Below are 26,888 nucleotides of genomic sequence, written 5' to 3' on the forward strand. Positions count from 1 at the left end.
TATGAGCAGTTGTAGTGTAGGTTTTTAATAGTTATTGATTTACAAGAAACATAGCAATAGTTTAATGTTATCAATTATGCTAGTGTATAGGTTATCACTTCTACGTGTACACACACACACACACACACACACACACACACACACACAATATTACCAAAAGTATTGAGAGGCCTTCCTTTTTAAAACACATGAACTTGAATGGCATCCCAGTCTTAGTCCGTAGGGTTCAATAATCTGTTGGCCCACACTTTGCAGCTATAGCAGCTTCAACTCTTTTGGGAAGCCTGTCCACAAGGTTTAGGAGTATGTCTACGGGAATGTTTGACCATTCTTCCAGAAGCGCATTTGTGAGATCAGGCACTGATGTTGAGGAGAAGACTTGGCTCTCAATCTGCGCTCTAATTTATCCTAAAGGTGTTCTATACAGTTGAGGTCAGGACTCTGTGTAGGCCAGTCAAGTTCCTCCACCCCAAACTCGCTCATCCATGTCTTTATGGACCTTGCTACACAGGTAACTCTCCCGGGATTGAATATGCCATATTTATCCATTTTTTTTTCATCGTTAATACTATATCCACATATATGAAAGGTTAAACATAGGAACTTCCAAGTAAAAGAGTCTAACCCCTAGTTACATTAGTCCCAGTCTTTACAGAAACCTCTGGTATTAACTCCCAAAACACATGCACACTCAGAGTCTTAGGCCAAGACCCTACTCACAAAGTCCAAGGACAGCTGTCATCCACCCAGCTTCCATGCGACACTCTTCAGTGAGAGGGGAGGTCCTTCTCCAGCCCAGCTTTTACAGGTGATGCACTCCAACAAATGTCTTTCAATCCAAATTCCTTCAGGCCCTCAGCCAAGCACATGCTGATGCCTAACAATAGTCCTTCAGTACGCAGACTGCCTCCCAGGGACAGCAGCCCCAAGAAAATCACCTGCCAAGCAAGCCTCCTAAACATTTATCTTCTCCCCAGTCACCTTCTATGTGACCTCTCCCAAGGACTGGCTGAGGTCAGATAAATATTTATAACTCAGTGGCTGACCTTCCAACTCTATGTCTGCAAGCTTCTTCCAGAGACAAACAAGAGCAATCAACTACCAAGCTTAGGGAAATCTGACCAGACCTAGAAAATAGATTGCTGCTCAAAAAAAAAAGGCTGCAGGAATCAGGACAGTGATAGCTATAGGTGATTTCAAGTATTTTGACTCATATAACAGCACTGCTAAAAAAACAGTAAAATGGCAGAAATGTTAAAATTTATCACAAGACAATTTTATGGTATAGTTACAGAAGCCCTGCCAGTGCCCTTGGCCCTTCCCCCGCCAAGTGGCCCTCATAGCAAGCTGCTTGCTATTGGGGCACTCGTGTGCTCGCTAACTAGTTGGCTCTGTGTGGCCATTGAAACACAGAGTAGCTTGGCTCCACCCCCTTCTCTCTCCTCGCTGGCTTTGATTGACAGCAGCAGAAGCCAATGACTCCCTCTGCTGCCTCTCTGTCCAATGAGGATAGAGAGCTGAGAGAGCTGCTACAAATAATATAACAATAGATTTAACAAGCAAATCAATATTGCAATAAATTCAAAATGAGTGGCAGGCTTTTTTTAAAAAAAAAAAAAAAATAAGACAAACCCCCCAAAATTCCTTAACTAGATTAATAGTTTAAAGATTAGGTCTTATAAGGGTAACTCAGAGTTGGCTACAAAGCGAAGGCACATCCTTTAAATACCTTTTTAATATATTTCTCAGCTCTGTGTATACAAAAGAAAATGGTAGAGGGCAATAATCAAGCCCATAATGGAGATAGTAGTGCCACGGCCTTAAAGGAAAAACAATGGCTCAAAATGTATATAGACTAGAACCCGTTAGACAAAATAAAGAATAAAGCACCTGGGCACAATGGCTTACATCCAATTGTCCTCAAGTTGAACTCTATTGTTTCCAATCCATTGTTTCTAATTTTTGGGGACTTACTTCGCACCAATGAACTGATGCAAGGCCAATGTGGTGCATATATTAAAAAAGGAACAAAGGCTTTACCATGGTACTACAGACCTAAAAGTTGAACTATAGGCAATTTCTTTTTTTTTTATCATTTTGAATAGAGAAACATGAAATGAGAGGAAATCACTGCAAATTAAGGAAATTCCTTGGGGACCCCCAGGTCACCAGAACTAGTGTCCCCGTTGGAAGATTTCCCCTCTATTAGTTTTCATATGACAACTAAAACTTTGCAATTTTCTTTTACTTTCAGTTTTAATGCTAATGGTAAAACAGGACAAATTAAGAGCGTGAATATTCCTAATGGGGATGCAGACAACAATAAGTATTGACAGGTGTTCAAGCCCTCTCTACTGTATCAAAAACTGAAAAAAAGTCTGTTGGGGTAGCCGGCCTCCTGGGTTGCTCCTCTCCACTCCCGTATACCAGCCATATGGCAGATGCCGTTGGGAGTGGAGATCTCCCTGGAGGACTGGCGCCATACAGCTATCTACTGATACAATTTGTATTATCCTTAACGGCATGTTCTTATGTCCACATGGTTTATGCTTTCTGCTCAGTTCTTTCTATGATCGCTCATTGATGTTTTGGACGTATTTCATAGCTCTTGTTGATTTTGTATGCCTTTTCCTCCTTAATAAAAATTGAATTTATAAAAAAAAAAAAAAAACTGAAAAAAAAAAAGTTTTGCCTTTTAGTTATACTTTAAGTTCTATAGTCAGGAAGATACTTAAGAACTTAAGTATGTAACCACCTAAATGGGTTTTTTACATAGGTGAAAGTCTGCATAAAAATTAGTAAATGTGTAAAAACCTAGACAAAGCTGTGGCCGTGGATATGGTGTAGAAAGGCTTTATCAAAACATTTGACAGTTTCCCAAAGACAATTAATGTATAAGTTAAAGCGTAACTCCACTTTTGTTGAGAAAAAAAACATTCTCCTCTGGGTGATCTATGTGCATTGCAAATATTTTAACAACCTTTGTTGCAGATTGCTACCTTTTGTTATTCTGAAGAAATCACTGCTTGTTCCTCTGTGTTGGGTGGGTCTAATGGGTTTCATAATTATCGATCAGCTGTGCACCTGCAGAGCACTAAAGAGGAAATCTGCTGGGGCCTGCATCCCTGTAGCCTGGGTTCATACTGAATTTGGAGTTAAATTCGCATTATTTCAAACCGCCATTTCAGTCCGACTTCGGGGGCGATTTGAGAGACATCTGTGCGGGTTCATGCACAGATGTCTATTAAAATCGCCCCCGAAGTCACCAAAAGGAATGCAGGAACTATTTTTGGAAATCGGTGCGGCACCACAAATTGCCTTAGAGGATCAGGATGAAATTTGAGAAAAATGGACAATGATTTAGAAGGTTTATTTTTTGTTTTCCTCTACATTAACTATTTCTATTTAGTTTATGTATCTACATTAGTTGAATTAATTGGACTTTTTTTCAACCTGATTATGTAACTATAAGAATAAACTGACACTAGCACAAACTTTTCTCCTCCTCCAGCGCGGCGCCGCTACACTTCTCCTAGCCAGCATTTCCCACCAGCAGCACACACAGCAGTACCAGCCAGAGCCATCAGTACCAGCCAGAGCCAGCAGTACCAGCCAGAGCCAGCAGTACCAGCAGTACCAGCCAGAACCAGCAGTACCAGCCAGAGCCAGCAGTACCAGCCAGAAACAACAGTACCAGCCAGAAACAGCAGTACCAGCCAGAACCAGCAATACTCACAGCAGTACCAGCCAGAACCAGCAGTACCAGCAGTACCAGCCAGAGCCAGCAGTACCAGCCAGAACCAGCAGTACTCCCAGCAGTACCAGCCAGAGCCAGCAGTACCAGCAAGAGCCAGCAGTACTCACAGCAGTACTAGCCAGAACCAGCAGTATCATCCAGAACCAGCAGTACCCACAGCAGTACCAGCCAGAACCAGCAGTACCCACAGCAGTACCAGCCAGAGCCAGCAGTACTCACAACAGTACCAGCCAGAACCAGAAGTACTGGCCAGAGCCAGCAGTACTCACGGCAGTACCCACAGCAGTACCAGCCAGAGCCAGCAGTACCCACAGCAGTATCAGCCAGAGCCAGCAATACCCACAGCAGAACCAGCAGTACCCACAGAAGTACCAACCATATCCAGCAGTATCAGCCAGAGCCAGCAGTACTCACATTGGTACCAGCCAGAGCCAGCAGTACCCACAGCGGTACCAGTCAGAGCCAGCAATACTCACAAGAATACCAGCCAGAACCAGCAGTACCAGCCAGAGCCAGCAGTACTCACAGCAGTACTAGCCAGAGCCAGCAGTATGGACAGCAGTACCAGCCAAAGCCAGCAGTACCCACAGCAGAACCAGCAGTACCCACAGCAGTACCAGCCAGAGCCAGCAGCACCCACAGCAGTACCAGCCAGAGCCAGCAATACCCACAGCAGACCCAGCAGTACCAGCCAGAGCCAGCAGTATCAGCCAGAGCCAGCAACACCCACAGCAGAACCAGCAGTACCAACCATAACTAGCAGTACCAGCCAGAGCCAGCAATACTCACAGCGATACCAGCAAGAGCCAGTAGTACCCACAGCGTTACCAGCCAGAGCCAGCGGTACTCACAACGGTACCAGCCAGAACCAGCAGTACAGGCCAGAGCCAGCAGTACTCACAGCAGAACCAGCCAAAGCCAGCAGAACCAGCAGTACCCACAGCAGTACCAGCCAGAACCAGCAGTACCCACAGCAGAACCAGAAGTACCCACAGCAGTACCAGCCAGCAGTACCAGCCTGAGCCAGCAGTACCCACAGCAATACCAGCCAGCAGTACCAGCCAGCAGTACCCACAGCAGTACCCGCCTGAGCCAGCAGTAGCAGCCAGCAGTACTAGCCAGTAGTACAAGCCTGAGCCAGCAGCACCAGCCTGAGCCAGCAGTACCCACAGCAGTACCAGCCAGCAGTACCTACAGCACAGTACCAGCCTGAGTTAGCAGTACCCACAGCAATACCAGCCAGCAGTACCCACAGCAGTACCAGCCTGAGCCAGCAGTACCCAAAGCAGTACCAGCCAGCTGTACCCACCAGCAGTACCAGCCAGCTATACCCACCAGCAGTACCCGCCAGCAGTTCTTTTCAAAACTTACCACCACAAAGAGTCGACTGCGCTCCAGACTGACCGACGCAAACCTGGAAAAACAGTTGCGAGTAGCAACATCATCAATACCAGCGAACATCACACACCTCACCAAAGAGAAGCAGTTGCAGCCATCACATTAGGGGTGAGTTAATTAAATGTTTGACCAAATATAACAGGCACATTTTTAAGTTGATAATTTTGTACGGCCCCAAATGATTTTAAAAATACCCAAATGGCCCTTGGCAGAAAAAAAGGTTCCCCACCCCTGCCCTAAGGGCATTTAAAGGGATTGGATTTGGAGATTAAATAAAAATTTGTTAGACAATCAATCTATTGTGGACGCAATCACCTAATCTCTTAAACACTATTTTTAATTAAATATTTTCAAGGAGGTATCTGCTAAGGCTTTGGGAGGGTCACAATTTGGTCATAGGAGGGGAGCTGATAGCCCACGGTCCTAGAAGTAAGAAAGACACACTAAATTAAATTTCTGATTTCCTGGGCAAAATTGAGGCTATTGAACGTAAACTGTGCCTCCTTCTGAATAACGCTGATTCCCTGACTAACTTGCACTTCAAATTGTTTGAAAAGGAAAGCAAGGGATAAACCCAATACTACACCCATAGGTTCTATGAGCATGGCAATAAGTGCAGCACTTTGCATGCCAAAATCTTACAGAAACGACAAGCTTTTTGTCACGTTCTATTTGTGCACAATAGGATACCATTATGATTGCACAAGCATTTAGGAATTACTATCACATGCTATACAACTTGCATAGTCCTCTACTGCACAACATAGGGAGTAAAAAAAGAGAACAGATAAAAAGATGTAGAATTGGATTCCATCATTACTGCTCTCCTGCTAGGTAAGAGTCCTGGGCCTGATGACTTCAAACCGTTGCTATTAAAAAAAACTGTCCCCCGTGTGTCCTTACCTGAATGCCATAGGTGATTTACCCCCTGGCGCTCCTGGCACTCATTATCTAAATCAGGGAAAGAGCCTACCAATTACCCAAATTACAGGCCCATATCTATTAAATGTAGATGCTAAGATTTTCTCTAAGGAACAAAAGGAAAATAAATTTGCTTGATAACCCCATCAACCCCTGCTGCCGGGCCATTGTTTTCTCCTGACAGGAGGGTGGGGGAGGCCGTCCCCGCCAGGAGAAGACAGTGGTTATTGCTAGCAACTATAGCGGCCACTAGCAATAATCGCAGGTAAAAACCAGCATACAGGTAGTACCCAATCTGATAAATCGATTAACTTGGTACATTTAATCTGCCCATTAATGGTTTAAATCGTGTTTGGTCTGCCTAAGCTCCAAGCCTCTAGGCTACAAGATCACATGCCTCCCATAATCCCCTCTGATCAAACAGGCTTCATAGTGTAAAAAACGAAAGCCCCTAATTGTGATATCACATGCTGAAACATGATAACACAATTAGGGCACATCATGTTTTATAGGTTCATGGGCAAAACATGAACCTGAGAAGATATCCTCTCTCTGATACTATAAACAGGAACTGAAAGGGCCTTTGACAGGGTAGATTGGCTGTATAAGGAAGAATCTTTAAGGGCATTGGGATTGGGTGAAAAGATAATGGGTTAGATCAGTCCTCAAAATTTCCACACATTAAATTTTTGCTCACATTATGGGCAAGTGTGGAACAGCAGTGGAGGGGGAAGGCAGGCACTGCCGGCAGGTGGGGTTGAACAGGAGCCGATTCACCTCCCAGCCTCTTCCCCCTACCATTCTCTTAGCAGGGCCTGGCATACAGCAGAACTCATCAAAGAAATGGATGAGGCGGGGGCGGGCTGGGAGGAGGGTTGGGCGGGAGCTGCCAAGGTTTACTTTTCCTATTAACATGCTGGTGATTGGTTGATTGGACTGCCTAGCATGCTTGTTAATAGGAAGCTTGTTAATAGGAAAAGTTACCTTTGGCAGCTCCTGCTCCCCTGTCCAGCGTTGCACCCTGCTGTAAGTCTCTCTGCATCCTAAATCAGTGAAAGTGTCATACATTGGTTTTCATTTTTTTATAGCATTAAAATATTTACTTAAGGCAGTCATGAGGTGTATAGTGCCTATCTTAGCCAATCGTTTTTTAAGATTTATTTTATTATGTCAGATCAACTAAATATGCTTTGTGTTAATATTGTTAAAGTTGTTGTTATTTATTTTTGTAACTTAATTCTGTATAAAAAACATTCAACAGTGTAATTTCAAGTTTAGGGGCGAAATTAGGGGCAGGGCAGGGTAGGGTAAGTGGTGGCGAGTAACTCTTAGGGCCTGGCTAGTAGCTCAGGACTTGAAATTTTGAGCTCTGGGTTAGATCATAGCTCTCTACCATAATCCTGAGGCGAGAGTGAAAGTTAACAGTTTGCTGTCACATTTCTTCCCTGTACATAACAGACCTTGTCAATGGTGTCCCCTATCATCCTTTTTTTGCACTAGTGTTGAAATATTTCCTCAGACAGTCCCAGGGGGTATACTCCCTCTCTCTGCTATAGGTACTCAGTTTTGTTACAAGCAGTGTCAGAAGAATTACAACTCCACAGAGGGGTGGGTGCTGAGTCCGTCAATGAACATCAGAGAAATAGATTACAAGGTAAGTCAAAAATCCCATTTTCTCTTACCTTCTTCGATGGACATAGCTCCTGATCTTTTTAACCATTGGGACATCCCAAAGCAGTGTTAAACATGAGGGGTTGGAACAGCAAAAAAATAAATTCCCAAGGATAACTATAGCCAACCAGGTAAACAGGACCTCAACCAAAACAACTGGAGCTCAGCCTGTAAAACCGTGCAGCCAAAGGAAGCATCTGCAGATGCCAAAACATCCACTTCATAGAACTTTGTTAAAGTGTGCACCATCAACCTGGTGGCCACCTTGCAAACCTGCGTCACCGATGCCTAATGACAGTATGTTCAGGAGGCACTAAGCGCCCAAATAGAATGTGCCTTGACAGGGAAAGGAGGAACCTGACCCTTGATGGAATAGGCCTAAATTTACCCGACCCTTGATAGTAGATTGTAGATCTTCCTAGAGGTAGATTTCCTAGCTATTAACAGAGTTGGAATAAACCGACGAAGACAAACCTCCATCCATTAGCACCTGGCAATCAACAGCCAAGCTGTCAAAGCCAGCAACTGTAAAGCAGGATGGAAGATTGGTACTTGAGGCAGCAGATCCTCCCTAAGAGGTAGCCTCCAAGGAATGTCGGCAACCAGCACCACCAGATCGGTGTACCAAGGCTGGTGAGGCCAGTCCGGAGCCACTAAGATGACCGAAATCCCTTCTTCCTCAATTCTGCATAAAAGTCTTGGCAGAAGCTTGAGAGGAGGGAAGGCGCCACCAGTGCGTCTGTGGCGTCCACCAGAGGATCCCGTAAGCCACAAACCTCTGCACCTTTCTGTTGCCCTAAGACGCCAACAGATCCACCTCAAGGACACCCCACCGGACACACAACTGATGAAACACCTCCAGGTGAAGGGACCACTCTGCTTGGTCCAGCGCCTTCCGACTGAGATAATCCGCGTGCCAGTTTTCCACAACAGGAATGTGTACGGCGGAAAGGGCTGGGACGAACCATTCTGCCCACCTTAGAATGCTGGCTACCTCCAGAGCTGCCAGGACACTTATTGTGCCCCCCTGGTGATTGACATAAGCCACGGCCATGGCATTGTCTGATTGAATGCGCACTGGAAATCTCTGAAGACGATCTATCCAATGGTCCAGGCACAGTCTGATTGCTCAGAGTGCTAAGACATTAATCGGTAGTCTTGACTGTTCCAGTGTCCAGAGCCCCATAGCAGAATTTATGCTGAGGACGCCTCCCCAGCCAGACAGGCTGGCATCCGTGGTGATCACTGTCCAAAACAAGGGAGGAAGGATTTGCCCAGCCGAAGTGCCGGAAAATGAAGCCACCAAATCAGGGACTCTTTCGATCCCCGACTCAGCCAGATCTGATTGTCCAGAGACTCATGTCCCATTTGGCCAGAAACTCCCTTTGCAGGGACCTTGTATGGAACTGTGCAAACAGAACCACCTCAAAGGTTAACACCATCAGACCCAGCACCTGCATGCAAGTCTGGAGGGATGACCATCTGCTGGACAGCAGGAGACAAATTGCAGCCTGCAATTTCTGAAGCTTTTCCAGAGTAAGGAGCACTCTAAGGCTGAGTCCAGAGTCAGACCCAAATAGTCCAGCTTTGTGGACAGAACCAAAGCAGACTTCTGAAAATTTAGAATCAAGCCGATCTCCCTCAGAGTTCGTCCGTTGATCACCAGGTTTTCCATCAGAGCAGTAGGAGACTCCGCTCACAGAGGGAGGTCATCCAAGTAGCCCAGTACCATGATACCCCATTTGCGTAACAATGCTAGCCCCGGGGCTACCACTTTTGTGAAGACCTGAGGAGCAGAGGAAAGACCAAACGGGAACGCCACAAACTGATAATGCTCCTCTCCCACAGCAATGCAGGGGAAGTGCTTGTGACAGGCACATATTGGAATGAGGAGGTAAGCGTCTTTGATGTCAGAGGCAAGAAAATCCCCCTGATGCAGGGATGCCACCACCGTGCAAATTGACTCCATCCTTAACTTCTGCACTCACACAAAACAGTTTAGCGCATTGAGGTCTAGGATTGGACACACCTTGCCTTCCTTCCTGGGGACTGTAAACAGGTTTGAGTAAAAACCCTGAAAACTTTCCGAAATGGGAACTAGGACAATCACCCCTTGAAATAACAGGTCTTGTACCGCCCCAAACAGACCCTGTAAGCGGTCCGGGAACAGGCGCAACTTGAAAGGAAAGAACCTTGTAGGGGGACAAGAGTGAAATTCGATCTTGTAGCCGGACTGAATAACTTTGTGGACCCACTTGTCTTGTACCAAGGACGTCAACTGGTCCTAAAACCAGTGAAGACGTCCCCCCACCTCTGATATTGGTGAGGGTGCAGCTTCATGCTAAAGGAGCCTTGTCTGCGGGTCTGGAGAAGCCCCGCTCTCGGTTTGCCAAACCAGGTTCATTTGGACCCTCCAGAGGAGGCTCTGAAAGGCGTTGAGCCCTTGTTAGTCGAACCTGAGAGACGAAAAAACTTCTTATGAGCAGAGAAAGAGGGCCCACGTCTACGAGGAGAGTCCTTGCCCTTAGTAGCCTGCGGAAGAAAAGTACTTTTTCCCCCTGTGAGACCTTTAATGATGTCATCCAGAGTAGCTCCAAACAGGCGACCTCCTTGAAAGGGAAGATCAGTCAAGGCCTTTTTCTAAGTTTGGTCCGCACACCAGCATTTGAGCAAAACAAGAGAGCCGAGCCACTAAGGGAGCCACATCCAAAGAGGAATCACATATAAACTGCAGCCCCTGGACCAGCTGGTCTGCCAGCTCAGCAAAGGCAGGGGGGGGCTGTTCTCCCTCCAGGTCGCGGCGTAAAAGCTTAGCACACTGTGTCAGAGTTTGCGACACCAGGGCAATGGTGAAGACAAGCCTCAGTGCCAAACCAGCCACAGTGTACATATTGCGGGCCACAGCCTCCGCCTCCCTGTCAGTCGGATTCTTAAAGGCTGGGGACTCTTCAACCAGAATCTTTTTAAGAAGGAACTCCTCATAGGGGTATCGCCCAGCAAATCGCTTAGGGACCCCATGGGGGCGCTTTGGTCGTCCCCACTCTTTAGCGACAATTCTGTCAAAATAGGCGGGGAAAGAGAACACCTTTGCCACTCTGGATGGCTTGTGTGTGCCAAAGGGAACCTGTGCCTCCATCGCAGCTGTGTCCTTCATTTTTAAGGTCTCATGCACAGATACAATCAGTGCTTTCACCATCGTCTTATAATGCGCAGTTGGAGATGTGGAGGAATTATCCTCACTATCTGAGGATTCTGGGCACGTGGTCGAACACCCAACAGGGTGACCCACGTCCACGGTGGCCGAATCAGATTCAGGATCTGATGAGACAGATGAGGCAGGAGAAGGCGGGGAGGGGGCATCTTTTGATAGCCTGTGACCCACCAAACCACCAACCCACCAAACCACCAGCACCCGGGACACAAAGGACTCCAGGACTCCAGTGCATCAATTAATTATTGGGACCCGGAAGGCCCGGCAGCCTCAGAGAGGGGATCGGGTGGGGAGATGTGCTCCAAAAACTCCATGAGTCACCAGGGGGACCCCACAAAAAGTGCAAAATACTGCAAAGGGACAGCCCCCCTCACGCTGTCAGCACCACCTGGAGCAAAGCACCAAGCGATCCTCAGCAGAGAGGGAGAGGACCCCACCAGGCTCATCACCCAGCAGAAACAGGCACCCACAGCCACCAGGATAATCTGCACTCCAAGTGCGGAGATCAGGAAGTAAAGAGATAAAGAAATCAGCACCAGGGGATGAGGAGGGGTTCCCACCACCAAAATTGCTGCCCACAGGACTCCACAGTCGTTGCCGCCGCTATTTTCAATGGTAAACTACCACAAAATGGCTGCCGGACTACACAAACATGGCCACCATGTTTATGAACACACAGGGTACAACAAAATGGCGGCCCCGCACGGCACCAGGAGGGATCCCTAGGCCTCAAGGACAGGCCCAGGCAGGACGGGGGGCCTTGGCAGGAGCCATCACCAGATACAACCCCCCCAACCCCCCGCACAGCCATTTGTCTGGTCACCGGCGGCGCACCCTCCCTGCCCCCATCACCAGCATAGCGCTCTGCCCTTATCCCAGGAGGTAGACCAGACCACCCACACAGCCCCAGCATTGATGGAGGGGGGTAGGATGGGGGGGACAGATGAAGGGGGGTGCCTGACAGGAAGGAGGGAAACCCAGTGGTCTGACCGCCCCAAGGAGGGGTCCACGTCTACTCCAAAACCCTCCAGGAAGAGAGGGGGGACAGCTAATCACTATACCAGGAACCAGGCGGGCACCTCTCCAGACAGAACCCCTCGCTATCTAAATGGGGGGCTGTTGGCCAGGAGGAACACTGCGAATATTTTTACTCGCAGGCCAACCCTCGTCTGGTGGGGCTATGTCACAGCCGACCTAACGCCGAGCTGAGGTCTGCACGCGCTCGCCGGCAAGACTGGGGCGACCACTGGATCTAGATTATCCAGCCCATCGCCCAGTCTGGCAGTTGATTGTAGAGCTCACAGGACAAAAAAAAAATCTAAAAAGAATAAATTGCCAAAACCAGAGATCCCAGCAAGGAACTAGGTCCTTACTCCTGACTAGGCAGAAAAAAATTAGTACCTATAGCAAAGAGAGGGAGTATAGCCCCTGGGACTGCCCATAGGCGTAGCCAGACTTTTTTTCTGCCTAGTGTCCTAGTCCTGTAGGTGGCAGTATAACCCGATGGTTAAGAAGATGGGGAGCTGTGTTCGTTAATGAATGAAAGAGAAGCATAGGTTTACTTATTCTATCTTACAAAGATTAAAAACAGGTGAAGGTTTAGGTATGCCAGATTTAGCTTTATATTTTAAAGTAATGTGGTTTGTGAAGTGCATGATAAACTGTAGGTTAAACTTGAAAAGACAATGGCGATATATAACCTAGCGAGAGGAGTCCAGCAGTACGTCAGAGTCTGTTGGATTGGACTTCTATGAAAACTCTTGCGTCATTGAAGATCTGGAACAGACTTAAGGATTAAGGGGACCATTCACCACAAACCTCACCTTTAGCCCCAAAGAGGATTTCCATGGTTCTCCCTGATGAAAACAGAGTTCTTTAACGTATAAGGAATGGATGGAGTCACCAATTTTCACATATTTTCCCCTGGAGGCAAGGTAATAATTTTGGAAATCTTATGACAACAAATAGGGGGGTCCCCTTGACTCCTTTCAAGTCTAAGGCCTCATGCACACAGATTTATTGTAAATGCTGTTTCTCCAGACAGAAGAAAATCAGTGTTAAAAACTTACCTAAGCTGAATTTTTTTAAACCGGTTTAAGAGAGTTTAGAAGAGTTTGGGCGTATATTTTATTGGCCAGAATTTAATTTATTCTGGCCAATTAAATAAGTAAAAGCTGTAGTGCTAAACACCCCTAGCGCTTAGGCATGTTTAGACATGCTTAGTTGTGTTTGGCCTTTTTATGGCCATAAGCTCCTCTCCTGAACATTTTTTTGTTCAGGAGAAGAAGAACTGACTGCCTCTAAACTTTGCTGCTCCTAAACTCCTCTAAAAGCCTATGAGTGCAAGGACACATAGGCTTTTATTGAGGTGCATTTAGGGGCTTAGGAAAAAACACAAAAAGCCCAAAAACGTCAGTTTAGGAGCAGCATTCTGCTACTGATATGGGTACGAAACATCTCCTTTCCCATATGTATAAACTGCTACTTTGTACTTACTCCAGCCAGGTTCCTTACTTTATTAGTGAGTGGGAAAGAGAGCTTGAAGTGGACTTTACTTCTAATCAACTGCAAAAAATAATAGGACTCCTCTATCAGCACCAAAACTCAAGAGTCATGTTACAAATTTATGTCACAATGGTATAAGACTCCCTCCTGCTTGGCAAAGATATTTCCAAACCTGTTGGAGGGGCTGTGATCAGGAGGGGATGTTTCTTCATATTTGAAGGATGAGCTCCAACATTAAACAGTCTTTGAAATCCATCTCACCGTGGATAAGGAAAACTTCCCTTAAACTGATAAGATGCACTCCTTTTCAATTCCTGTTTCATGATATATATATATTCCTCTATCAAATCATATAAGAACAGTGTTACCCAGCATTTACTGAAGAGTAAGAGTGGAGATTGTCAGGAAGTCCATAGGGTGATGGAGGCTGAGAGGTGGGTTTTTATATCTAAAAATAAGGAAGAACAATTCCAAGACATTTGGGCAGGGTGGATGTACTGCTCTTATAAGATACATGGGGAGGATCACTAAACCCATTTCTACTTCATTGGTCTGGTAACTACCAGGGGCTACTGCCTACTTATTAAAGGACTTCTTCATTACATGCTGTCTTATGGTACCCATTATTTTTTTTTTTATAATATGGATACAGATATATTCTATCTGGCAGCACTTATATGGGTCTACATTTTTTACAGTTTGCTTTTCCCTTTTTTTTTTCTTTTTTGCGATCTTTGTTTATTTTAATTTTCTTTATATGGATTTCACCTCATGCGTGGTAATGTTAGAATATACCTCTACTTGGAGCTTTATGGAAGACACATGCCTATACAAGAGTGTATACTCTTTATTGTGCTAAATTCAGTAAAGGATGTACCATATGTGTGCATTTGTAGTCCATGTACTAAGTGAAAGTTGTAGAAGCTCCACGGCATGTAATGCTTCACAAAATTTTATTCAATAGTGTTTTTTTATATTTTCTATTCCTATTTTGCAAATAAACATAGATTATGCAAAAAAGTAATACAATAACACAGCTGTATTATTTTTTAAAAACATGCAGAAATGCCTTACCACTGAGTTAAGAGGATAAGGGACTCCAATAAGAGCTGTCATGAGCGGAGCCACATCTGCCTAAAAAACAAAGCACATTATTGTGTATCAAATGGAAAAAATTGATGTCAATAGTCGTTCATTGATTACTTATTACAGGTTTTTATATAGCACTGACAATATATGCAGTACTTTCCATATATTGAATTTTTATATCAGTTCCTGCCCTCAAAGAGCATACGGTATATAAACATACTAGGGACAATTTAGCAACCAACCACAATGTCCTTGGAGAGTGAGATGGAAATCAGGCTACCCAGAGGAAATCTATGTAAGCACATGGAGAATTCCATGCAGGTAGTGTGGTAGTTTCGACCCTAGTACTGCAAGGCCGAAGTGCTAACCACTTTCTGACTTTTCAGTTGGGCAATAATTACACATAAATCCATGACAGATAGTCAGCCAACAGCATCAGTGTTCATTTTGGCTCGTGACTTCATAAAGACTGTACAAATGAAATTCAACTATTATTCAATGAACCGGTATGCGATCAGATACATCTATAGTTTAACACAAATTTGAACATTAGATAAAGATCAGAATTGGCAGTTTTAGGACTTCTGGACACATAACTATATTTTGTCAGTTTTGTGAGCTAGCTAGCAATGGAAACTATGGGATGAATGTGATGAACATTACTGACAGTTTTGCTGCTCTATATCAGGTAGAAGCAGTAAAAATAGAGAGCGGCATAGAATGTTTTGGAAAAGTCACACACTCAAACAATCAGGTCAGTATTCAAAACAATAAATCTTATGGTGGATCTATACTCACATATCACACACACCTAAATTCTGACTTTCACTGGGGTGAATTAATATAGAGTACTAGAGGGGCTGAGGTACTTAACTTTATCTTTGGTAAGAGTTGTCCCAGGCATCCTCCAGTAGGGTTTACATAAACATATTTGTGATCCTGTGGTAGGTAACAACTGGGCAACAGCAGAACCGACACAAAATACTCAGGGCTTGGTACTGTGTCACTACTTCACTGGCGGGATGAGTATTTCTTCAATGACCCTCATTGATATTGAAGAAATGCTCATAATTTAATCAGCATAACTCCTTGCTAGAAGAATAAGAAAGGTAGCAATGTCTTGCTTACCAGGTCATCAGCGGAGCAATGCCATGCAAACAAGAGTATATCTCTGCCCTCATTAGCAATGCTATTGAAGATTCTCATTATGTGGCATTGTTCTAAAAAGCTCACAAAAGCTGGAAATGAGGCTCTTGGTATGTATGCATAGCAAAGAAGAAGAGGAGAAGTAATCTACAGCTGGAAATAAAGCTCCATCAGTATTATTCCTAGGATTATAATACATTTTATCACTTCCACTTTAGGAGGAATATAAAAAACTGCATGCCTCAATATCTGATACTATGCTTTCAGTGAAAACAGGCAATCATTAAGCTTAGGCAGAGCGAGTCAAATTAAACTAGGTAAAAAACATAAATAAACTTGCAAAATGATCATTTAAGAATGAATATTAACCACTTCTGGACCAGAAGGTTTTCATCCTAATGACCAGTCCATTTTTTTGCGATTCGGCACTGGGTTACGTTAACTGACAATTGCGCAGTTGTGCGAAGCTGTACCTAAAGAAAATTGATGTCCTTTGTTCACACAAATAGCGCTTTCTTTTGGTGGTATTTGATCACCTGTGCGATTTTTATTTTTTGCGCTATAAAAAAAAAAAGAGCGACAATTCTCGAGGAAAAAAAAAAACACAATATTTTTCACTTTCTGCTATATAACATTCCCAATTAAAAAAAAATTAAAAATCAATTTTTTTCATCAATTTAGGCCAATATGTATTCTGCTACATATTTGGTAAAAAAAAATCCCAATAATAGTATATTGATCGGTTTGTGCAAAAGTTATCGCATCTACAAACTAGGGGAAAGATTTATGTCATTATTTATTTATATATTTTTTGTACTAGTATTGGTGGCGATCAGCGATTTTTAGCGGGACTGTAACATTGCGGCAGACAGATCGGACACCTAACTGACATTTTTGACACTTTTGGGGGTGGATCAGTGACATTACTACAGTAATCAGTCCTAAATATATGCACTGTTACTGTACTAAGGACACTGTCAGGGACAGGGTTAACACCAGGGGCAATCAAAGGGTTAAATGTGTCCCTAGGGGGTGCTTTCTGTGTGGGCCGATGGACATACAGTTACGTTGTTTCGTGGGACAGAGCCGACCTGCCGCAGTATATGTACTGCTGGTGGTCGGCAAGTGGTTAAGAGGTTCTAAAGGCAGAAGCTTTTTTTTTTATCTTAATGCATTCTATGCATTAAAGTGTTACTAAAACCAGGACCCTGCATTCACTACATCTGGTCTACCCCCCAGAACACAGAACATGGAAATGCAATTATTTTACTAAATATTTTCTGCTAAATACCTTTTCTCATCAGTAGTATACAGCACTTGTGACTTCTATCAGTGTCTGGTTAAAGCTTGTAGGAGTTTTCATTCTCCTCTGACTGTTCTATGAGGCTGCAGAACTCCTGACCCTCTGCCTGGGCAGTGCCGATTTGCCCTGTGCTAATAAGATGCACCCTCCCAAGACAAAAAAAAAAAAACTCTCTAGCAATACACACCAAACTAAGCATGTGCGCAGTGACTCCAAAGGCTCTATTTTATCAGGAGATGGATTGGGGACAGTGGAAGGAAGAGAGGATAAGAGAAGACAGGATCAAACAGCCTTTTTATACAATGCTGGGGATTAACCCCTTAGGTTCCACAGCGAGTATAACAAGCATGCTTTGCTGCATATACAAACTGATTTTTCCTATTGTGGGTTTAAAAACACTTTAACCGGTTGCCGACCGCCGCACGACTATATACTGCGGCGGTCAGCCCCGGCCAGGCAGAGTGACGTATCGGTACGTCACTCGCCTGTCACTGACTTGCGAGCCTATCGCGGGCGGGCGCGCGCCCGCCGCGGCTCGTTCACAGACAAGTCAGTGTGTGTGACCGGCGGACTCGATGTCCGCCAGTCACACTGCGATCGCTCCTGTGAAGGGAGAAAGACAGAGCAGCTTGTGTAAACAAGCTGCCTGTCAGTTCTCCCTGTGTAAAAGTGAAGATCTGTCCGTTCTACTATGTAGAACGGTTGATCTTTGCTTTTACACCAATAGGAATGTCCCTACACAGTTAGAATCACGCCCCTAGGACACACTTAACCCCTCCCTGTCCAATAAAGTTAACCCCTTCCCTGCCAGTGTCATTTTTGCAGTAACAGTGCATATGTATAGCACTGATTACTGCAGTAATGTCACTGGTAACCCCAAAAGTGTCAAAAATGTCAGTCAAGGGTCCGATCTGTCCGCCGCAATGTCGCAGTACCGAAAAAAAAATCGCAGATCGCCGCCATTACGCGTTAAAAAAAAAAACACCAAAAATGACAAAAATCTTTCCCTTTGTTAGTAAACGCGATAACTTTTGCGCAAACCAATCAAAATACGCTTTTTGCGATTTTTTTTACCAAACATAGGTAGCATAAAACAAATTGGCCGAAAAATGTTAAAAAATTTTGATTTTTACTTTTTTTTTGGGGAATTTCATATAAAAAAATGTGAAAAATATTGTTATTTTTGCAAAATTTACGCTCTTTTTTTGTTTATAGCGCGTGATCAAAAAATCGCACAGGTGATCAAATACCACCAAAAGAAAGCTCTGTTTGTGGGAAAAAAAGGACGTCAAATTCGTTTAGGTACAGCGTCGCACGACCGCGCAATTGTCCGTTAAAGTCACGCAGTAAAAAATCGCAAAAAACCCCTGGTCCTTTAGCAGCCAAATCCTCCGGGGCTTAAGTGGTTAAAGATATAAAACCTTCTGTGTGCAGCAGCCCCCCTCGGCCCCCCTAATACTTTCCTGAGCCCCCTCTCCATCCAGCGATGTTACACAGACAGTAGCGGGCACCACTGGCATTTTTATTCAAAGTCAGTGAACCAGCTGCTTGCCGCGGGGGCACTCAGCAGGCGAGGGACCCAACAGGAAGATCTGAGCTGTTCTGTGCTAAACCACTGCACAGAGTAGGTAAGTATGACATGTTTGTTATTTTTAAACAAAAAAAAAAAAAAGACTAAATATCACTTTAACCACATTCTCCCCGTGCTATAGTCGAAAGACGGATACAGCGTGGGCTTCCTTTGCCAGTAGGGTGTACATGGATATCCTCCCGTATTCTCGCTGCCCGCACACCCCCTGCAGCGCGAGGGCAGCGTGCTCTGTGTTTGCGGAGTCCTTCGGACTCAGCTGATCACAGATCAAGGTAAAGAGCAAATCACAGCAGCCCTTTACCATGTGATCAGCTGTCAGTCAACGACAGCTGATCACAGAATGTAAACACAAGCTGGTTATTGGCTTTTTTTTCCCCTCACGCTGACAGCATGAAGAGAGAAGAAAGTCGATAAATAGCTTATGTTAATGGGAAATCGGCACTAATTATCAGTGTCCTAATTATCAATGCAGTCCCACCAGTGCCCAGCAGTGCTGCCAATCAGTGCCCACCAATGCTGCCAATCAGTGCTTATCAGTGCCTTCTTATCAGTGTCACCGATCAGAGCTGCCTATCGGTGTCAACCATCAGTGCCGCCTATCAGTGCCACCTCTTTGTGCCTTTCAGTGCTGCCCATCAGTGCCGCCTCATAAGTGCCTCCTCATCAGTGCCCACCAGTGCTGCCTCATCAATGCCCATCAGTTCCACCTATCAGTGCCCATCAGTGCCACCTAGTAGTGCCACCTATCAGTGTCCATCAGTGCAGCCTGATCAGAGCACGTCATTGAAGAAGACAAATTACCTGTTTGCAAAATTTTAGAACAAACTATGAAAAATGTATTTTTTTTTGTTTATTTAGCAAAAAAAAAAAACAGTGGTGATCTTTGTGTGTGAAAAAAATTATAACAAATTTTGTTTGAGTACAGTGTTACATAACCACGCAATTGTCATTCAAAGTGTGATAGCGCTGAAAGCTGAAAATTGGCCTGGGCAGGAAGGGGGTAAAAGTGCCCAGGAGGCAAGTGGTTGCACTGTCCAAAAAAAAGGCTTCAATGCCCATGCAGGGTAAATCGAACAGGATCCATTTATCACTTCTGCTGCCAGAGCCATTTTTGTGTGTTTTTTTTTTTCTTGTACAAGTTAAAGAAATTATTTTAGGGCTGCAGATTGGTTTTAAACCCCAAAACTATATATATTTTCAGAAAGTAGAGACCCTGGAGAATAAAATGGTTGTATTTCCATTTTTTGTGTCACACAATATTAACACACTGGTTTTTAAAATGCAGATTTTAAGCAATGTTATGGGTGTCTGTGGAAGCTGACAGTCGACTTGCAAGATTTACACATACTCCCAGCTTCTGTAGCAGCCAGAAGTGTATGTAAGCCCCAACTGCTGCTGGCGACACATGCCAAATGGCGGAAGGCTGTAGAAGGATTAAAGCTCCACAGCTGCACATACTCACTTTTTCTTTGCTCCACTGTTCACCTAGGTAAGAATAGTATCCTGCCCAGTAATTCCACATATGTGCATAGCACATGCAACCCCCTCCCCTCTACATAACAGCAGTGATGCTTAGCATCACAAGGGGGTAGAATTGGAGAGTCTGAGCATACACAGGGCTTCTATTGCTCATTTCCCCAGGCATGAACTTTCAAAGTCACTTTAAAGCTTTACTAAACTGCTGCTTTCACCATCAGGCAAATTATGCAGCATTGCTTAAACGTTTTAACTTTAAGTTATTATTAAGTATGTTATATAATAAAAATGCTGAACACTTTTTCCTATTCAATAAAGCAGGAATGACCAGGAGATAAAGCAAGAAAAAAAGCCCACAGAGCTAGAGACACTTCAAAGAAATCTTTTATATTTCAATGGAAAAGAATCACAAATAAAAATCATACCACATGAACCACAACTACACAAAGCCATTAAAAGAAAAAAGTAGGCAAGGAGCAAAGACCTGGACAAAAAACATAAAATAAAATAAAAAAATCTATTTTTACAGGTCTACACAGGAAAAAAGAAATTTATCATCTATCACAAAGAGAGCTCACATACACACATAAAAATGGCATCACAGTACAGTGGCACAGCGGGCCCAACCCCAACGTCTAATCGCTGAGCTGTGCTCTCTTGCTACACCTAGCCTATTAACAGATAAATTGAACAGCACAGACATCTCAGGAGGTGAAAGCTACTAATGTGCAGTCAAGTTCTGCCATCTAAAGTGAAATAGCAGAATATGGTCTACAGTTTAATGGCAAGTTCATTCATTTATAGGGGTGTAAATAACTTTTTATTATAATTATTTATTCTATAAAAATGTATACCGTACTCCCGCGCCACACTATCTAATGTGAGAGTAAGAATAAAAATAACCTGCTGTTGGCACTATAATGTGTTCCCACACTCAGTGTATTATAAATTTCAAAAAGGGTCACGCTTCTTAATTGTATGTAGCTACTTTTATAAATAACATTCATAAATAATAAACATAAATGTCAATAAATATTCTCATTAAATAAAAATCAGATCATGCAAGAAAGCTATGTGCCCAACCACCACATGTTAATGCCTGGTGTGAATAAACAACCCCTTACAATCTACAAATTTTCTAAATGTCCAATTTTCTGTGACTCAAACACAAATCCTCCCGTGGTCGACAACAAATAATAACACACATTTTATTGTGTACTAGCTGTTGCACTGCAGATTTTCACATCTATAAAACTCCCTGTGGAAAAAAATAACAATTAAAAAAAACTCCCTGTGGTCAACTGCGATCGACACCACTCCACCTAATGCGTTGCGGAACATGTCTTCTGCAGGGGAAGACTTCAGAGCATTTCTTCTATGAGATCATTTACATGCAATGAGCATATTTATGAACATTTATGGATCTCATTTATGAATGTTATGTATAATAGTAGCTACACAATATTAAATTATTTTTTTTTAAATAACAAACATGTTATACTTACCTCCTCTGTGCTGTTGGTTTTGTACAGAGCAGACTGCATCCTCTACTTCTCAGGTCCTTCATTCCTGCACCTGGCCCCTTCCTCCTATGGAGTGCCCTCCACAGGAAGCAGCTTGCTAAGGGGGCACCTGAGCTGAGCTGCAGTTCCGTGTGTCCATTCAGACACGAAACTGCCATTTGCCCCATCTCTCTCCTGATTGGCTCTCAGACTTTGATTGACAGCCGCGGGAGTCAATGGCGTCCGGTTGTATCTTAGCCAATCAGGAGGGAGAGTCCCAGGATGGCCGAGGGACTCGTGGACATAACTGGGCAGAGAGGGGGCACAGGTAAGTATTAGGGGGCCTGGAGAGGCTGCTACACACAGAAGGCTTTTTGTCCTAATGCATAGACTTTACAACTCCTTTAAGAACCGTGGCACGTTTTTTTTTATATTGAAAATAATTATGTATTAATAAATAAAAGAGCAACATCTAACACAGACAAAACAAAGCAGAGATATAACATACACAAAATACCATAAAACACATACACATATACAAAAAACTTAATCAAAAACTCAGAGAGAGTGTGTGTTTTGATTTCATAAAACGATTCAATGATATCTGTGTCATAGACATTTGTGTATGTGAACTTTTATATGGGACACATCACATACAGGAAAACATACACTCAGTAAATATGATGGAAATTGCAGTACTTGATTTTGGAAAAGAAATTTCAGATGTAGAAAGAACAGAGATGTTAGAAAAACAAAGCTGTAGTGAAAACACTAAGTTCAAACAAAATGAAAATGCAATTTAATTCATTTTTAATATTCAAAGCAAACTCATCCATCCATTCATGTCAGTCCAAATAAACTATTTCCTTCACTAACTGCTGCATTGGCTGTAAGTGCTATTTGAACTGCATGTAGCTTCAGCTACATATAGTACACAGTTCTGGGTTCTGACTGTGAGACTGAGACTTCCCTCTTGCACCCAGAACATCATAGATTTGGTCTGAGTGGTGCTCAGCAATTATTAGACAGCTTTATATTCTGTGAATAAATTCAAAGCTTCGTCTGACCGGCTGAGGTGGAGAGGAGGGCTGATGAGGTGATAATCTCAGACTCAGCCAATCAGAGGAAGATTTGCATCCCTCCAGCACCACTCAGACCGACTCTATTTAAAGAACTATTTAAAGTGACAGGAAACCTAGAGATCAAGTTTAAGTAAGAATAAAATAAAGTGGGACTTAAACATTATATCCCCACAGTCAGTGAACCACATATCAAAAATGGATAAAGTCCAAGATTTTATTTGTAAAAAAAATACATTAATTAAAAATGATTTATGTACATTGGGGGTCGGCAAACGGTCGTTCACGATCTAACTGTTGATTGCAGGCAGGTGACAGGTAGATCGCATCCCTTGGTTGGAAATCCAGGAAACCTGAAGAGGGGCGGGGGGCGCCACTGAGTGGAACTGATCAGCTGTATTTTGCAGCATCTGAATGCCCGCTTCTCCCTCTCCCTCCCAACAGCATTCAGCTACTGCAGGGGGGAAGATACAGACAGACAATCGGTTCCACTAAATGCTCCTCCCGCCACCCTTTCTTTTAGGGTTTTTTTCGATCTTCTGTTACCTGGCCCACCATGTGCTTCCTTAAATCCCCCTTCCAACCACCGGCTTCGGCCCTCTCCTCTCTTGCGGGCTGCTTTGGTGGTTCATTTTAGAATGGAGAGCAGGGAAGGGGGTTGAGAAATAGGTCATTTAACGGGCCCCTTCCTTATCTGAATGAACGCAGTAAGTGAACAGTGCTTACTTACTAAGCTTTAGTTTGTGAATGATCAGGAAGCCACTCAGCACAGAGCAGGGATGTTTGTTTTATTATGTTTTTCTACGTTTTCCTTACTACTTAGTAAAGACCTGCTAGTTAATTTCTTAAAAAAAGGGCCCTGAGTCCCAGTGACCTTTGATCTTTTTCATGTTGTTCAGTTAAATATCCCCCTCTATTGCCTACCCCAGATGTACATGAACGATTAACATTAATTGTGGGCACCCTATAGAGGTAATATCAAAAACCAGTTAAACATATTAACATTAATAGTAGGGATGGTAAGAATAACTTGATATCAGTTAAGTGAAAATGGTATCTTGATAAGGAATGCCTCATACTTGAAATGTTTTGCATCAATAGCTTCATCAGGACCTGGGTGAAGTACACAATATTTCCTTGGATAGAATCAAAAAAAAACCAAACGGGATACGATGGTTAAAGTGTTAGAAAGTGATGCAGGGGACCCACAAATGGCCCGCAGTGTCATCAGAGGGAGACCGTTCAAATAAAGGGTGAATCATTCGAGGCAGGGGCATCGGCAACATAGTGCAGAAAGAGCCAGGGAGGAGATGGACAGGGTCTGGTAAGGTCAAAGCTTGTTACCAACAAATGGTGCTGGAAAAAAGACAAATGTCTTCTTCAAATCCTGGCGAGCCATATTGTCTACTTCACTCAGCTTCTGCTGAAGCTATTAATGCTTAGTGGGAAATCACTCTGCAAAAAAAAAACTATAATTTCTAGTTTTGGCAATCTTGAGTAAGAGCAGATAATTAATTTAGTATTTACTTATTGGAACACATCTGCACTTAGCTCAGGCATGCAAAAGGGAAGGTGTGCTTAGCTTAGAAAGCCCCTTCTCCTCTCCTCTAGATGAAAGAATGCCCATGAATACTCTATTGAAGCTTTCAAATGCGTTGGGCCATCGTGATGTTAACCCGCATATTCAATCAGCTATTTGTATTGATGTAATGTTACCTCTCTTGATTTGTATATGGTTACCTTGTACATGTGTGTTTGTACATGTTTTTATTTGAGTGTTATAAATAAAATATGGATTTTATGAAACTACAGTATACTTGATTAGTGCTTATAAAGTCCCAACCCCAAGGGGAATTTTTTGTCTGAGATGAATACTCATGGAATGCTTGACATAATTTTGACCTATGCTAGAAACCAGGAAGTAACTAAAAAAATTAAAAAAATTGTTTAAAACAAGTAAACATAATATACGTATCTTTTTACTAACGATAGCAGCATAAGGATTAACGATAGTTAATGTTGACTGAGAGTGTTTAGCTCTGCTTTAAGTTATCTTAGGCCCTAACATATCCAGGGAGAAGACCACTTATTAACAAACAAATGACATCTACAATGGTTAATATATTTAAAATCAAAACTAAACTTTCACATTTAATCATTATTTAAAAGGTTTCTGCATAATTGTACATTTTTGGAGAGGTGATTCATCCTCCTATAAAACACAGAAAAAAAGTTGCTATGTTTTTAAATAAGAGCGAAAATAGCCGTACCTGGTTAACATCAATTCTTTGAAAGCTTTCCAAATTCCATTCTGGAAAGAAAAGACCATAAATTACATTAAACAGAAAATTAAGAAACTAGCCAAGCATACTGCACACAAGTAAACAAACTAGCTTTGTATCTAGTATATAAATACTGTAATTAAGTATAGTGGCATACGAAGCAGAGTTTATACTTGCATCTCCCCTAGACCACAAGACACTGTAGAATTTATAATATTTTTTAAGATATACTTTATATGTAAATGAAATCAGATTGATGGAAGCAAGTACAGAAAGAAAACGTATTCATTGCAAAACTTATGACTGCTGAACATTACTTGTTTTGAGAAACAACTATAATGCAACACATTTAGCGCACCAAAGCTGAACAAAGATATTTATCTGCTTATTTAGAAATGTTTGTCCTGTTCTGTACACACATATAATGCTCAAGCAAAGTGGGATGTTTAACTACAAATTGTATACTATTTCTATTATTATGTCTTAAGCAAAAAAAATAGGAAAATTTCTCTTTTTAGTATAGCACATGAATCATCCGGTTGTACAAGGTTTATAAAATACCCCCATTAGAATTTAAATAATGAATGAGTAAATGAATCATAAGAAATTAGGATCCATCTATTGTGAGATCACTTGCACACTTAGTTAAGAATCCTACCATGTGCAACCACCTTTACCCACTGAGATGAGGTTGTAATACAGAAGTCAACAAGAGGATGCAGACAACATATTAAACAAAAACTCTTCTTAGCCCTGTTTAAACTAACTAAATATACCCCAATACAAATTTAGGAAAAAATAATTTTTTTTCAGATAAAAACACACGGTATATGAAGCATCTGTGCCTCTAATATCGCATGTGAAGTAAAATAGAGCAGCTATGTGTATATCGCAACTGTCAATGTTGGCAAAGGTAACACAAAAAAGCCTATCACTGAAAGCCAATGGTGGTAAAGTAAACCAGGCATAAGAAATATATGAGGCTACCACTGCTGATCACCTTATGAAAATACCACTTGTCTGGCTGCTATTAAGACACTATGGCCTCAGTAAGTTAGGTCAATGACCAAAAGCAAGTATACATATTAAAAAAGTCACTGAAAGTTCCTTATTTTTAGATTGTAAGCTCTAACAAGCAGGGCCCTTTAATTCCTCCTGTATTGAATTGTATTGTAACTGTATTGTCTTCCCTCATATTGTAAAGCGCTGCACAAATTGGATAGTCTACAGATGGGTATGGTGCCAGCTGATTGGAAAAAAGCCAACGTGGTACCAATATTTAAAAAAGGGCCAGTAGTCTGCAAGATTTTGGAGGGGATGTTAAGAGACCACATACAAGACTTAAGTAATGAGAACAGTATTATTAGTAGTAATCAGCATGGATTCAGCCAGACCCATCTATTAACCTTCTACGATGAGGTGGGTTGCCATCTAGACAAAGGAAAGCCTGTGGATGTGGTGTATCTGGACTTTGCAAAGGCATTTGACACAGTTCCCCACAAACGCTTACTGTACAAACTAAGGTACATAGGTATGGGGTGAGTACCTGGATAGAGAACTGGCTCCAGGTCCCCCAAGGTTCTGTCCTGGGACCAATTCTGTTTAATTTATTCATAAACAACCTAGAGGAGGGGTTATCTTGCACACTCTCGGTATTTGCGGATGATACTTAGCTAAGCATGCCAATATCTTTGATGCAGGGTTTGGAAACCTTACAAGCAGACCTGAACAAAATAATGGGGTGGGCAACTACATGGCAGATGAGGTTTAATGTTGCAAAATGTAAAGTAATGCACTTGGGCATCAGAAACACGAAAGCAAGCTACTCACTAGGGGGGGAACCTCTGGGTGAATCTAAGATGGAAAAGGACCTGGGGGTCCTAGTGGACAACAGGCTTGTCAGTGGAATGCAAATGCCAAGCCGCTGCAAGCAAAGCCAACAAAATACTGGCATGTA

General features: G+C 42.9%; 1 protein-coding gene across 1 annotated transcript in view; it reads right to left on the reverse strand.

The window, feature by feature from the left end:
- Positions 1–26,888, reverse strand: part of PIGN (phosphatidylinositol glycan anchor biosynthesis class N) — a 710,925-nt gene that overhangs the window by 528,444 nt on the left and 155,593 nt on the right. The window contains exons 9-10 of the mRNA XM_082259251.1: positions 24,920–24,960; positions 14,538–14,597 (exon numbers count right to left, since the gene is read on the reverse strand). Coding sequence (XP_082115377.1) covers positions 14,538–14,597; positions 24,920–24,960 — 101 coding nt within the window. The remainder of the gene's footprint in view (positions 1–14,537; positions 14,598–24,919; positions 24,961–26,888) is intronic.

This window comes from Pelophylax lessonae (assembly GCF_965119305.1).
Source record: "Pelophylax lessonae genome assembly, chromosome: 5".
In the NCBI taxonomy this organism is placed as follows: domain Eukaryota; kingdom Metazoa; phylum Chordata; class Amphibia; order Anura; family Ranidae; genus Pelophylax; species Pelophylax lessonae.